This window comes from Clupea harengus, chromosome 3 (assembly GCF_900700415.2).
Source record: "Clupea harengus chromosome 3, Ch_v2.0.2, whole genome shotgun sequence".
Classification (NCBI taxonomy): domain Eukaryota; kingdom Metazoa; phylum Chordata; class Actinopteri; order Clupeiformes; family Clupeidae; genus Clupea; species Clupea harengus.
Window position 1 is genome coordinate 30,225,868 of NC_045154.1, and position 11,695 is coordinate 30,237,562.

General features: G+C 43.6%; 1 protein-coding gene across 2 annotated transcripts; it reads left to right on the forward strand.

Moving 5' to 3' along the window:
- The first annotated feature begins 3,132 nt into the window (after nucleotides 1-3,132).
- LOC105910385 (metallophosphoesterase MPPED2-like) lies at nucleotides 3,133-10,799 on the forward strand. Of its 2 annotated transcripts, none has more exons than XM_012839099.3 (7): nucleotides 3,133-3,210; nucleotides 4,043-4,226; nucleotides 4,961-5,142; nucleotides 8,500-8,716; nucleotides 9,176-9,291; nucleotides 9,572-9,685; nucleotides 9,844-10,799. In XM_012839099.3, the coding sequence occupies exons 2-7, from the start codon at nucleotides 4,105-4,107 to the stop codon at nucleotides 9,960-9,962; spliced, it is 870 nt and encodes a 289-aa protein (XP_012694553.2). In that variant the 5' UTR covers nucleotides 3,133-3,210; nucleotides 4,043-4,104; the 3' UTR covers nucleotides 9,963-10,799. The 2 variants fall into 2 exon arrangements, with proteins under 2 accessions (XP_012694553.2, XP_031421211.1); XM_031565351.2 differs by having other exon boundaries at nucleotides 3,144-3,333.
- Nucleotides 10,800-11,695: the final 896 nt, after the last annotated feature.

Consider the following 11,695-nt stretch of genomic DNA (forward strand, 5'->3'; position numbering starts at 1 on the left):
AATAAGCATATCTCTGCTACTGCTGCTGCTGTTTAAATATGTAAGTTAGTAAGCAAAGTAGATTGGTGATCATGAAAAATGTTAGTCACAAATCACAGACCAGTGTCTGCAGACTTAATATAGCATGACCTTTGAGAGAAATGCAAAACAACATTTAGCCCCCAGCCACAGCCCATGAAACAACTCAGGTTTGACATTTTTAAGCTTCCGTCATCAATGAGAATGAGAATGGCTGTCAGTGTGCCGTTAAAACCACTCTGGTATATCCTCACCTCAACCTCAGGATGAACCAAAATCTGGCTGGACCATCATCAGTAATCAAATGAAACCATTTTTTTTTTTTTTCGTGCAAGGGACAGCCTGGGTGAATAATGGCCCATCGTTTATTTACTGAGAGGAAGTGAGTCAGCAAGGGGCTGCCGGGCTGAGCAGTGAAACATGCAGGCCGACTGCAGGCCTCATTTAGCACCGGCACTCTGAACTCATCATCATTACACGTCTGAGAGAGAGAGGTAGACTAAGACAGAGAGAGAGAGAGAGTGAGAGGAGGAAGAGAGGTCGTCTGGAGTCCATTGCGCGTCAGGGTCTCCTGGCTGCCGGCGACACGTTTTCTGAGAGAGTCTGACACTGAGCAGATTCCCGTCCTCTCCTCTACGCTCCCTGCTCACAACCCGCTCTTTTCTCTCTGCCTGCCGATTCATCTCTGTCTCCAGCTGAACCGTTTCCAGCGCTCGAGAGGGTGTGTCCCTTCCCGTGCGAAAGCAAGATGGAGATAACTTCTGCTGAAAGTTGTAGGGAGAATCTGGTAGAGCATGCATGAGCGATGCCCTTTACACGTGGCGTTTGACCCCTCCGTGGCGCGTTCAGGACCATTAAGACGGCCTGTGAGTGTGTCCCGGATGGATGCGCCCGCTGGTTTATCCACTTCCTGAGCCCAGGTGCAAGGGCATGTGAGATAAGAGGCCATAAAAGCTCAGCTTTATGTCGCTCCATAAACCTGACTGCACCAATCCACTCCTCGCTCACTCGTCCAGACGTCTCGCAGGTAGAAAAGTCCTGCCAAGGGTACAAAGAAATGAGAATGTGAAATGAGATAGTAGCTCATCCTCACTTCTGCCCAGGCAACTTGCTGCATTTTATGGCATCTCCTCCCTATGTAGTGGTTCAGTAAGTACAGTCATCTTGAGTTTAAAGTACAATGTAGATGCTGCTTGGCTTGCGTTAGATGGGTTGTGAACTCATTTCTTGACCAATTCCAGCAAAAAATAAACAACCATTGTCATGCTGGTTCCAGCCGGGCCAGAAGCCCCAAGAGGAAACATGTTTATGTTGTTAAAGTACTTTAGCTGACCAGCCAGTGAACTCTCCTCCGATGAGGGGATTTGCAGAGAGACAAACAGTCTGTTCGCAGGGGCACCACAAAGTGGAGCACTGGAGTGTCTGATGTGGAAGTGATTCACTCAACAAGAGCGCTCCTCGGGCATGACATGTCACAGTGCTCTCCATGCTGGTGTCACAGCCAGGTGAGTTTAAGGACGAGGTCAGGGCAGAGCCCAGGCTGCAGGCTGCGGCTGTCACTCTACTGCACCTCCTCAGAGGTGGAGAACTGCAGTGGAACCATATGAATCATGTATCATTCGTGTTTGAACGAGGGATGAATGGAATCTTTGTGGAGGGAAACAGGAGATGCTTTCACAGGCCTATCAGAGGGCGCGGCAGAGCGGCCCACGTGTTCTTCACACACCTCTGCAGTGAAAGAACTCATGCAGGCGACCCCGAAACCAAAAAAAAACTGTGACTTGTGTGCCCCCTTCTGGCCACATCTCAACACTGACAAATATGAGGCATCTATGTTCTGAAGCTCTCACATTTTGTATTCTTTCCTGAAACAATATCACAGTCATTTTCATGCAGGCTAATAATTCATTTATTTGAAATATGACAAAGGACACCAGCTGATCTTTTGCCAATAGGATTTACTCATCTGAGGTCTCATGGACTCAAGGGTTCTCTCGTACCCTTCAGGCGGTCAACCAGAGAGACAAGATGATCTGGGGTGCGCAGCTCCCATTCCAGGTTGAGGGCTGCAGGTGTGAAGACCACGGACTCCTGCACAGACGAGCAGAAAGAAAAAGGGAGGGAGGTTGCAGTGCCCATCCCACTGGTGTTCTGAGCTCAGTCTTACCCCATCACTGGATTAGTTAATACACCAGTAGTCATTGCCAACAATGACATCTACAAGTGGGAATTTCAAGTCCTAGCAACCAGTGCAGGTCCAGTATGTTGTCATTTAGGATACATTTAGTTTTAATTAAGTTGCTCAGGTTTACATCCGGTTTAGTGACTATCCTATCCAAGGTTTACAAGTATTAGCGACCAGTGCAGTTCCAGTATGTCATTTAGGATACATTTCGTTTTTACATCCGGTTTAGTGACGTCTAGTGAAGTCTTGCATGGCGGTGGAGGGTTAATGACAAAAGCCTTTAACAAGGGAAAATTACTAGAGGCAAAGGAAGAGGCCTGGAAGGAAGTTCAAAACAACTTACATTTCAGAGAGAGGAAAAAAAAAACATAAAAATGTGGTTGATGTGTTTTAAAATAAAATCCATGTGTTACAGTTTTAGGCTTTGCAGTGTGTTTTAGTGGACTGTGTGTATTGTATGAAGCAACGTTTGATTTTGACCTGGACCTTCCATGCCAGGCTGGACGTTGTGTTTGTAGCCAACGAATTGATGTGTGTAGAAAACTGTAATGACACTTAAGTTAGCAGTAAGGAGTCTAAAACTACCGAGCTCCCAAAAGGCATTCAAGAACCTTGCAAATAACAGCACAATTGGCACTGATAAATGTAATGCTAACTGATCGAAAAAGCCTTTTTTACATTTTTGGATGGTCCGACCTGGGCAGTTCATGGACAGGTTTGTTTCCTTCAAATGATCATATACCACCAAATGAATCTGAAGATGAAACCAAAATATTTGCCTAAATAAACATACTTTAAAAGTGGTAAATTCATGCTTGTTATAACTGCATTTTGTTTCACTTTCACTTTTTACAACGACTCCTCCGGCTGCCCCTCCTCCCAAACTAAAGATACGCCTCTGACGCTCCCTCCCAGTTCTTGGGTTACATGTCATGTGTTGTGGAGAGACCATGGCAAGACATAAGAGACGGATTGAAAGTTTTTCTCTGTGGCAATGACCTGTCAAGGTATCAAAATATCTTATTTCGTATTATATATATATTTTTACGTATCGCCTTAGAGGGTATCCAACCGTTTCAGAGGGAAAACACGGTTGTAAGGTGGCACTTAGCGGTTGACACCCTGTCCTGGTGAGTTTGAGATGGTTTGTGAAGTGGCACTAGGCTATCTAGAAGGCAGACTAGAGAGACTAACTTTTCCTGTCGGCAGTTGCGTAGCGTCTGCAATAATCATATTTATCTCGGGGTTCAGTCTTGTGTGTTTTCAAAGGCAGCGGCTACGGTTACGGAATGGTTTTCCCATGTCAATAGTACACTGTTGCCACGGACGAATTTTCCGTATATTTCTTTCTTTGTTGTTTATTCCCATTCTGTACCATTAGGGAACCTGGTGTTTGTCAGTGAAGAGAGTTAAAAGAACGGTTGTCCCTCCTGTGATGAATCCTAAGTCGACGCGAGTTCGATAGGGTACAGTCTGGTAAAATTGAGCAGTGATCACGCAAATGGAAATCAGATTGCTATACGTGTTATGTGGTTAATCGATGAATGTACGCAAGATGAGTTTAAGTTCAGATATCCTGTCAGACGAGTCCGTGACAGCTGGCAGTGTGTCTGTGTGTGAATTAAACACCTCTTTAGAGTCTTTTTTACTCATTTGTATTATTATGAAACATGTGAACATTATATCCTACATCGGTTTGGCTATTTTAGGCCTGCTGTGGCTGACTGAATGATGACTTGATACTCAAGAGATAACTGGATGCTTTGAAATGTAGTGAAGAGTTAAGACTGACCTCTTTGTATTTCTCTTGTTTGACTTTGATGTCTCCATTGTGGTTAGACGTGTGGTTTTGCAGACGGAGAAGCCCTACTGGATGATGTCATGCCCCCTTCAACCAAGCTATGGGTCAAAGGATCACCTCTCCAAGCAATATGATCTCGGTGCATAAGTACAGCACCGAGCCCACACAAGCTTTCACCCACTACAACAAACAAAGCCGTTTCCAGCCGCCACATGTCAATGTGTACGTTTGATATGGTGTATCTATCTCTCCCCCCTCTCTTTCTCTCTGTGTGTCTTTCACACAGAATGTCAGTGCATAGCGTACCTGAACATTTTTACAAATTCAAAGCCAGCTTTGTGTTTGTCTGACAGCATATGATATCCCTGTATAGTATGTGACCCTCAGAACTAGCAAAAGCCTTACATCTCTGGCCTAATGCTGTATGGCTTCAGCGAGCAACAAGGACAACTCTATGTTCTGTTGGACTTACGGTGGTCAGAAGGGACTGCAGTTGATTAGCCTCTCAACAGTGTCCCTGACCTGTGGGGTCGCCAGTCAATTGTGAGGAACTGGCCACCTGCTCTGTTAGTATGTAAGCTACATAGAGCTACATTTGCAGCCTGCTACAAATTAAATATCTAACTATCTATGGAGGATGAGGTAGAATCACTGTGTAATTCAGCTTGGCTATAGGAAACTGCAGAGGAGTGAGGCCGTGCTATTCATAGATTACAGATGCACACTGCACAGTGGTCTTACTTGGAAATGAAAAGGTGTCCATGGTTAGCCAGCAGGTGTAAAAATTGATATTGTTCAGACATCATTAATCTATAGCTCTTGAGAGGGCGATGTATCCTCCTGACCTGAACCTGTACCAGATGGGTCTAAAGCTGAGGAAGCTGGAAAGTCCTGTGGAAATGGAAACTCAGTCATGATGTTAAGTTGTGTGTCTTTGTTTATTTGGTCCACACCAGGGTGGAGCCCACCCCCTACAATGCCCCCAAACCTGCAGGTCACACTCGTTTTGTCTGTGTCTCGGACACACACTCAAGGACAGATGGCATCCAGATGCCGTACGGCGACGTCCTGCTCCACACGGGCGACTTCACAGAGCTGGGCCTGCCATCTGAGGTTGAGAAGTTTAATGACTGGCTAGGTAAGGACTTCCCTCTTCTCTGCTTCATGCTCACCTGATAGCCATCAATCCACAGAGGACATATAACTCTAGTCCTCTTCTTTAATATATAATCCTCTGTCCTTATTCTGCTCACGGGGAGGGGTGTCCAGAGTTTCTGAACCATTGCACAAAACCAGGGTTCTAATTATAATCTTTTTCATAATTAGGTTATATTCAATTCAATTCTATTTTATTTATATAGGGCCATAACAATACAATTGTCTCTAGGCGCTTTACAGAGCCCAGAGCCTGAAACCCCCTTAGTGCAAGCACAATGGCAACACGGGCAAGAAAAAACTCCCTGTTAGTCGGGAAGGAACCTTAAGCAGAACCACGGCACATAAGGAAGGACCCATCTGCTTGAGGTCGGCCGGGTGGAGATAGGAAGGGGGGATGGGGGGAGGGTTGTGTGGCAGAAGGGGAAGGGAAACAACAGGTGTTGTACCTAGCCTGCATTTGGTAGATGTACATAATATATATAGACATCCGGTGGTAAATACATAGTACAGACAAGACCAGTTTAGTGGGTGTTCTGCCTTCTCTAGGAAATGCTAAATTTAGTAGCTTTAGTAGTTATAGATGAGGAAATACTGCCACCTAGTGGACAGCCCACACAAGGGAAGACGCGCAAGCTTGGTTTTCACTTATTGAGTTGTACCACGAGAGAACACACTGGTTAAGCTGAAGTCATCCTCGAAGAGCATTCTTCCACGCGTGAGCTTTGGATAGTATTTGTCTGTAAGTGCATATTATAGTGTGTTTTGTTGTTGTATAAATGCCGTTTAGACATTTTTGGAAATAAGTTGAATGTACGTTTACAAATGTCGCGAATTCACAGCTAGAAAATAGCTAAATGATGCTAGCTCTCGCATTCATGCTATCTTTGTGCCACATTGTTTTACGCAGAGGTGTAAAAAGTACTGAAATGTTGTACTCAAGTAAAAGTACAATTACTTTGATGAAATTTTACTTAAGTACAAGTAAAATTACCCATCTAAAAATGTACTCAAGTAAAAGTAAAAAGTAGTTAATTTAAAATGTACTTTAAGTAAAAGTTACTTAGTTACTTTCAACAACTTGATCGGGCCGCTCCTATATAGTGCAAAAAAGGACAAGTCCAATACAAAAACGAGTTATTTTTAATTAAAGGAAATCTTTAGAAATATAAGTGCAATGACATTAAATATGTCAAACATTAAACATTAAACTGTCAACACAACATTTAAGAACTTTTGGGAGGACATGTCAAGACATGAACCACATGACAGCTAAAATAAAAAAGTTAAAATGCCACTGCCCCACTATATTAAAACTTTGGTTACTTTACTTGTGTCCATCTTTAGAGCATTAGTCTACAAACTTCTTGTTGAGTTTGAGCAGCAGCTGATTTTCAAGGTGTGTAGAGTTCATCCGGGCTCGCTTTGCAGTAAACGGCAATCCAGCACAGCCGAAGAGTCACTCGCAGGCGGCCGTAGGCCAGTATTGAGTTTCAGGGACAGTTTTTTTATATTCTGAAAGGAGTTCAGCATATCCATATTGACTGAGACACAGGCTAGGTTCCCTTCTAACTCCCCTGTACCTTCTGGACTTCATTGAGGAAAATAAATCATCCTCATCTGATGAATGTTGTCCAACTTGCTTCAGCCCCTACCATCCGGTCAAGATGTTGTCTGACATAGACTAGACCTGTAGAATGACAAACAAAAATTCTGACAATTAAGTATTGAGCTGCCATCAAGAGTGCATCTTAACACAGAAATAGCTATAAATAGCTACTTGAGATGACAGACCTACAGTATATATACAGAATGATAACATTATTTTCTATTTCTACATGCATCACAATTCATAATCCTAAATTCTTGCTAACCGAGACCCCTGAGCATGAACATGAAAGACGTGCACGTTGCAAAGCCACCACATCGTGATAAATTCGAGATAACGACATACACATTGACATTGACTTGTCCAACTGTCTGACAACGATGGTGTGCGCATTCACATCGTTCCTGTTTCAGAGCATGGGAGGCAGCCAAACGATTAGCCTAATATCAGTTTATGCGGTGTATCTTATTGCTGATGACTGATCTGCAGTTTTTAACACAAAATAGAGACTGAACATAATAATGCTATGAACTGAAACGAATGGAAGACAGGAATGGAATTATTATTAGTCTATTGGATGACGGCTGTTAACAGAAGGATGGTACCCATGAGTGTATAGCTAGCCTAGCTAGCTAGTTGACGTTAGCATACTCAGGGTGGTTGCAAGTGCTAGCCAAAATGAGGCTACAAGTGCCATGACACGCATATTTTGCTTATTGTAGCAAAGCTAATAAACAACAAAAACGCTGTCTGAACTACTAATGGAAAGGGACAAATACTGTACTTACCAACACATGCTTGCGCAGATTTGAAGATTCATTTTTATAAGCAGAAAGTTCTGTCTGGCGGGGCAGGCACAGCTTACACAGCATTATATAGCTGTTGCCTCTTTTATGTTGGAAGGCAAACTGCTTGCTGAGTTGTGGATACGGGGTTTCTTCATCTTCTTTAATTTTAACTTGCGGAAAGTTCGGTGCTTCAGCTTGTTGGTCGTCCGCAGCTTGTTGGTAGTCCGCACTATCATCTTCCTCCATCTCTATGCAGCATCCACCACTGCAATGAGAATTGTCGTGCGCGATTCCCGCCTTTCGGTTTCCTTTCTTGAACTATGTTTTTTTTTTTACTCAGTAACGGATGTAATTTCCAATGTAGCGAAGTACAATACTTCAGTCAAAATCTACTTAAGTAAAAGTAAAATTACCGATTTCAAAAACTACTTAAAAATTACAAAGTACACAAAAAAACGACTCAATTACAGTAACGTGAGTAAATGTAATTTGTTACTTTACACCTCTGGTTTTACGTGGTATTTATGTATGTCTTTGTTTTTGTCTGTTCCAGTTTTACAAAAAGTCAATCTTGTATGAATAAGTGCAGAAGGGGGAAACAGTCAACGCAAGAAAATCAAGACTTGTAGTTTATCTTTATTCATTAAAGAAAAGTGTTAGCTAGCTGTCTAAGCCTGCTAAAAGGAAACGCAGGTGGAGGACAGCATAGTGGGTATACACATATGTATACGACTCAGTCTTGCCACTGCAGCTGTAGTCTTCACTATGGATTAAGAGGGCTTTTCTTGCCACAGACCTGGCTTTTAAATCCAGGTTTATTAACACAAGTGGCACTGGCTTGTGACCATGATCCTTGCCTGTTATGGAAATGACTGAGCATTCAAAATTAACATTCAAAATCATTTTGAAATATTCTACCTTTTCTGTCTCAAATGGCCTGCAGGCAGTCTACCATATGAGACCAAGGTTGTCATCGCTGGGAACCACGAGCTGACCTTTGATAAGGACTTAATGACTGAGATGGTCAAGCAGAATCACTCACGCTTTCCCAAGTTGAGACTTGAGGACTGTGAAAATGTGCAGTCTCTACTCACAGACTGTATTTACCTCCAAGACTCAGAAATCACAGTCAAAGGATTCCGGATATACGGTACTCCTTGGTGAGTAGATCAAAGCTGTTGGTTCCAATGCCATACGGACGGTAAAGGGACACCTGCAATCACCCCACTGCTTTAGCTGAACTAGCTGAGGCATAGCAGGTTAAGTACACATGTGTAATGCTTTTGAACAGGATGGTTTTGTAGTTAAGTAACTGGTTCTCCAGCAACTTCACTAATTTGCACATGCTCATCAGTACACCTAGTAGTAGTAGCAGTAGTAGTAGTAGGAGTAGTAGTAGTAATAGTAGTAGCAGTAGCAGTAGCAGTAGCAGTAGTAGTAGTAGCAGTAGCAGTAGCAGTAGCAGTAGCAGCAGCAGTAGCAGTAGCAGTAGCAGTAGCAGTAGCAGTAGCAGCAGCAGTAGCAGTAGCAGTAGTAGGAGTAGAAGTAGTAATAGTAGCAGCAGCAGTAGCAATAGTAATTACACTATAAAGTTCCTCTTTCCAATTGTGTTTCCATAGGACTCCCTGTTTTTTCCGATGGGGCTTTAACCTGTCACGCGGCCAGGCTCTACTGGACAAGTGGAACCAGATCCCCGTGGGCATCGACATCCTCCTGACTCATGGGCCCCCCCTCGGTAAGTTATTCATTAGGTAGTCATAAAGGTAGTCATAAAGCGTCATAATGCTAAAAATGTAAGGAAAGCTTTGACAGTACAAACTATATACAGTATGTCTCCAACTATATCACTAGAAGGCACCAGTTAGTGTTCTAGTGTTCATTAGTGGCCGATGTCCTCAATGATTTTGCATGTCTTTTATGTAGTGAGCTTGTTCATTTTAGACCAAACCTAGACCAAAACTGCTGTTTTAATTATGAATACATCACTTATCTCCATGGCATATTTATGTCCTTAGGTTTTGGGGACTGTGTCCGGATGAATCTGCAGAGAGTGGGTTGTGTGGAACTCCTCAACACGGTGCAGAGGAGAGTTCGTCCCAAGCTGCACGCTTTCGGCCACATCCACGAGGGTGAGCAGCTCATCTAGCGCTGACGCTACTACTCATTGTGGGAATTACTGACTGAGGGAACATGCCCTTCATATTTAATACATGTTTCTCTCTCTCTCTCTCCCTCTCTCGCTATATATATATCTATCTCTATTCATCTCCTACTTTTTTCACACCAGGATATGGTGTCCTGACAGACGGCTGCACAACATTCATCAACTCCTCCACGTGTACAATCAAGTACAAGCCAACCAACCCCCCCGTTGTCTTTGACCTGCCCAACCCGCAGGGCTCCTGAGATGCCACCACCCTGTCTTCGTTCTACATGAACATAAACTCAATAATAAAAGGCGTGTCAATGGAGAGTGAAGCAATGGAGAAGGGAACCCAGCCCTGTCTGTAGCCCAGAAGTCTTTCAATATTGACAAACGTTTGCCTAACTCCATATGTCCAGTTGGATGGTAAACTGAAGATTGGACATTTGACGAGCTAGAGGAAGACGAAGGACAGAGAAGTGTTCTCTGGGCCAGACATGCACATGGTAAGTGTGGACAACCGTAGACACACACCTCTAGAGGCCATGCAAGAGCAGTCTCAAGTAAGGCTGGCTCCTGGGTATAGTTAGCCTGAGTGTTGTGTGTGAGTTCACATGAGGTAGTCGTTCTACTGTACTTCATGCTTGACGTATAGTTGCACACTGTATCTTATGTGTGGGTAGAAAGTTGGGGCCTCGTATAGCCCTTTGTCTCACTCACCCATGGGCACGCTCTCAATTTGCACACGACCCACTCTTGTGGGCACCTAACACTTACACCTACAACACTCACACCTCTCTCACACACACACACACACACACACACACAAACACGCACACACACGGCTTTCCTTCTCTTTGCCTTCCTCCCCCTGCCCCCACACCGACTCGATATCTCACTCCAGTCTTATATTAATTTCCTTATGCCCAAATACTTGCACCAAGACTCATTACCTCAGACTTACCATGTGTGCCTTAATAGCTATTGATGCTTATCAGTCCCTGGACTTGATGACTACTGGTTTGATAATTGATGCTGGTTATATAATACATTTTTACTTGGAATAAACTGTTGTTGTCACTGCTGCAAAATTCCCCAAAGCCATCCTCTGCTAATCCACGTACTCCTGTTGCCTTCACTGCGTATTTTCTCATGGGTTTTAGTTTAGTTTATTAATTGTGGTAAAAGTAATTGGTGTTGTTATGCCTGCATTGTGTTGTTATAAAACTCCAGTATTTCCTCACCGGATCCTGAAAGTGAATAAAAAAAAAAACGGTTTGATGAGTATTGGTAATTAGATGAAAAGATTTGTCAGGGACGGTCTCAGATTTGTGAGGGACAGTAAAATAATGGCCAGCCATTGCCCTACTGAGAGGAAGTGAGTCAGCAAGGGACTCACTAGAGAGAGACTAGAGTCCATTGTGCATCAGGGTTTCCTACTTGTGACTTGTTTCTGCACGGAGTAGACACTGAGCAGACACCCACCCTCTCCTCTGTATCCTTCTCACAACCTTTTATATAGACATATGACTCCCTGAAGTTCAAACTTTAGTCCGTTCATGGAGTTCTGGGTCAAAGCAACATTCTCCGTTAGATAAGATTTTGACCAAGATTTTGTCTATTGCAACAAAGATTTTCTCTCTGTCTACCTATCTCAATCTCATTTAGACCCAGAATAATTTGTATACTACTTTAGCTGACCAGGCAATGAACTCCTCTAAGATGAGAGGATTTGGGAGAGACAAATGTTTGTCTGTTTGTAGGGGCACAACCGGTCCTCCTGTCTGTTGAGGCAATGATTCACCACTTAGAGCTCCTCGGGCACGGAGTGCCACAGTCTTCCCTGTGGTTGTGTCACAGCCAGGTGACTTAAAGGACAAATTCAGGGCAGAGCCCAGCCTGCAGGCAGCTGCTGTCACTTCACTGCATCTCCTCAGAGCTGGAGACAGTGGAATCACATGAATAATGTATTACTCGTGCTTTATTGTCCAGTAGA

What these genes read in the sequence shown, in the direction of transcription:
- LOC105910385 (XM_012839099.3), top strand. Translation starts at nt 4,105, where the DNA reads ATGGGTCAAAGGATCACCTCTCCAAGCAATATGATCTCGGTGCATAAG. An exon ending in CAGCCGCCACATGTCAATGT is followed by an intron (nt 4,227 to 4,960) that starts GTACGTTTGATA and finishes GGTCCACACCAG; the next exon opens with GGTGGAGCCCACCCCCTACA. An exon ending in CGGATATACGGTACTCCTTG is followed by an intron (nt 8,717 to 9,175) that starts GTGAGTAGATCA and finishes GTGTTTCCATAG; the next exon opens with GACTCCCTGTTTTTTCCGAT.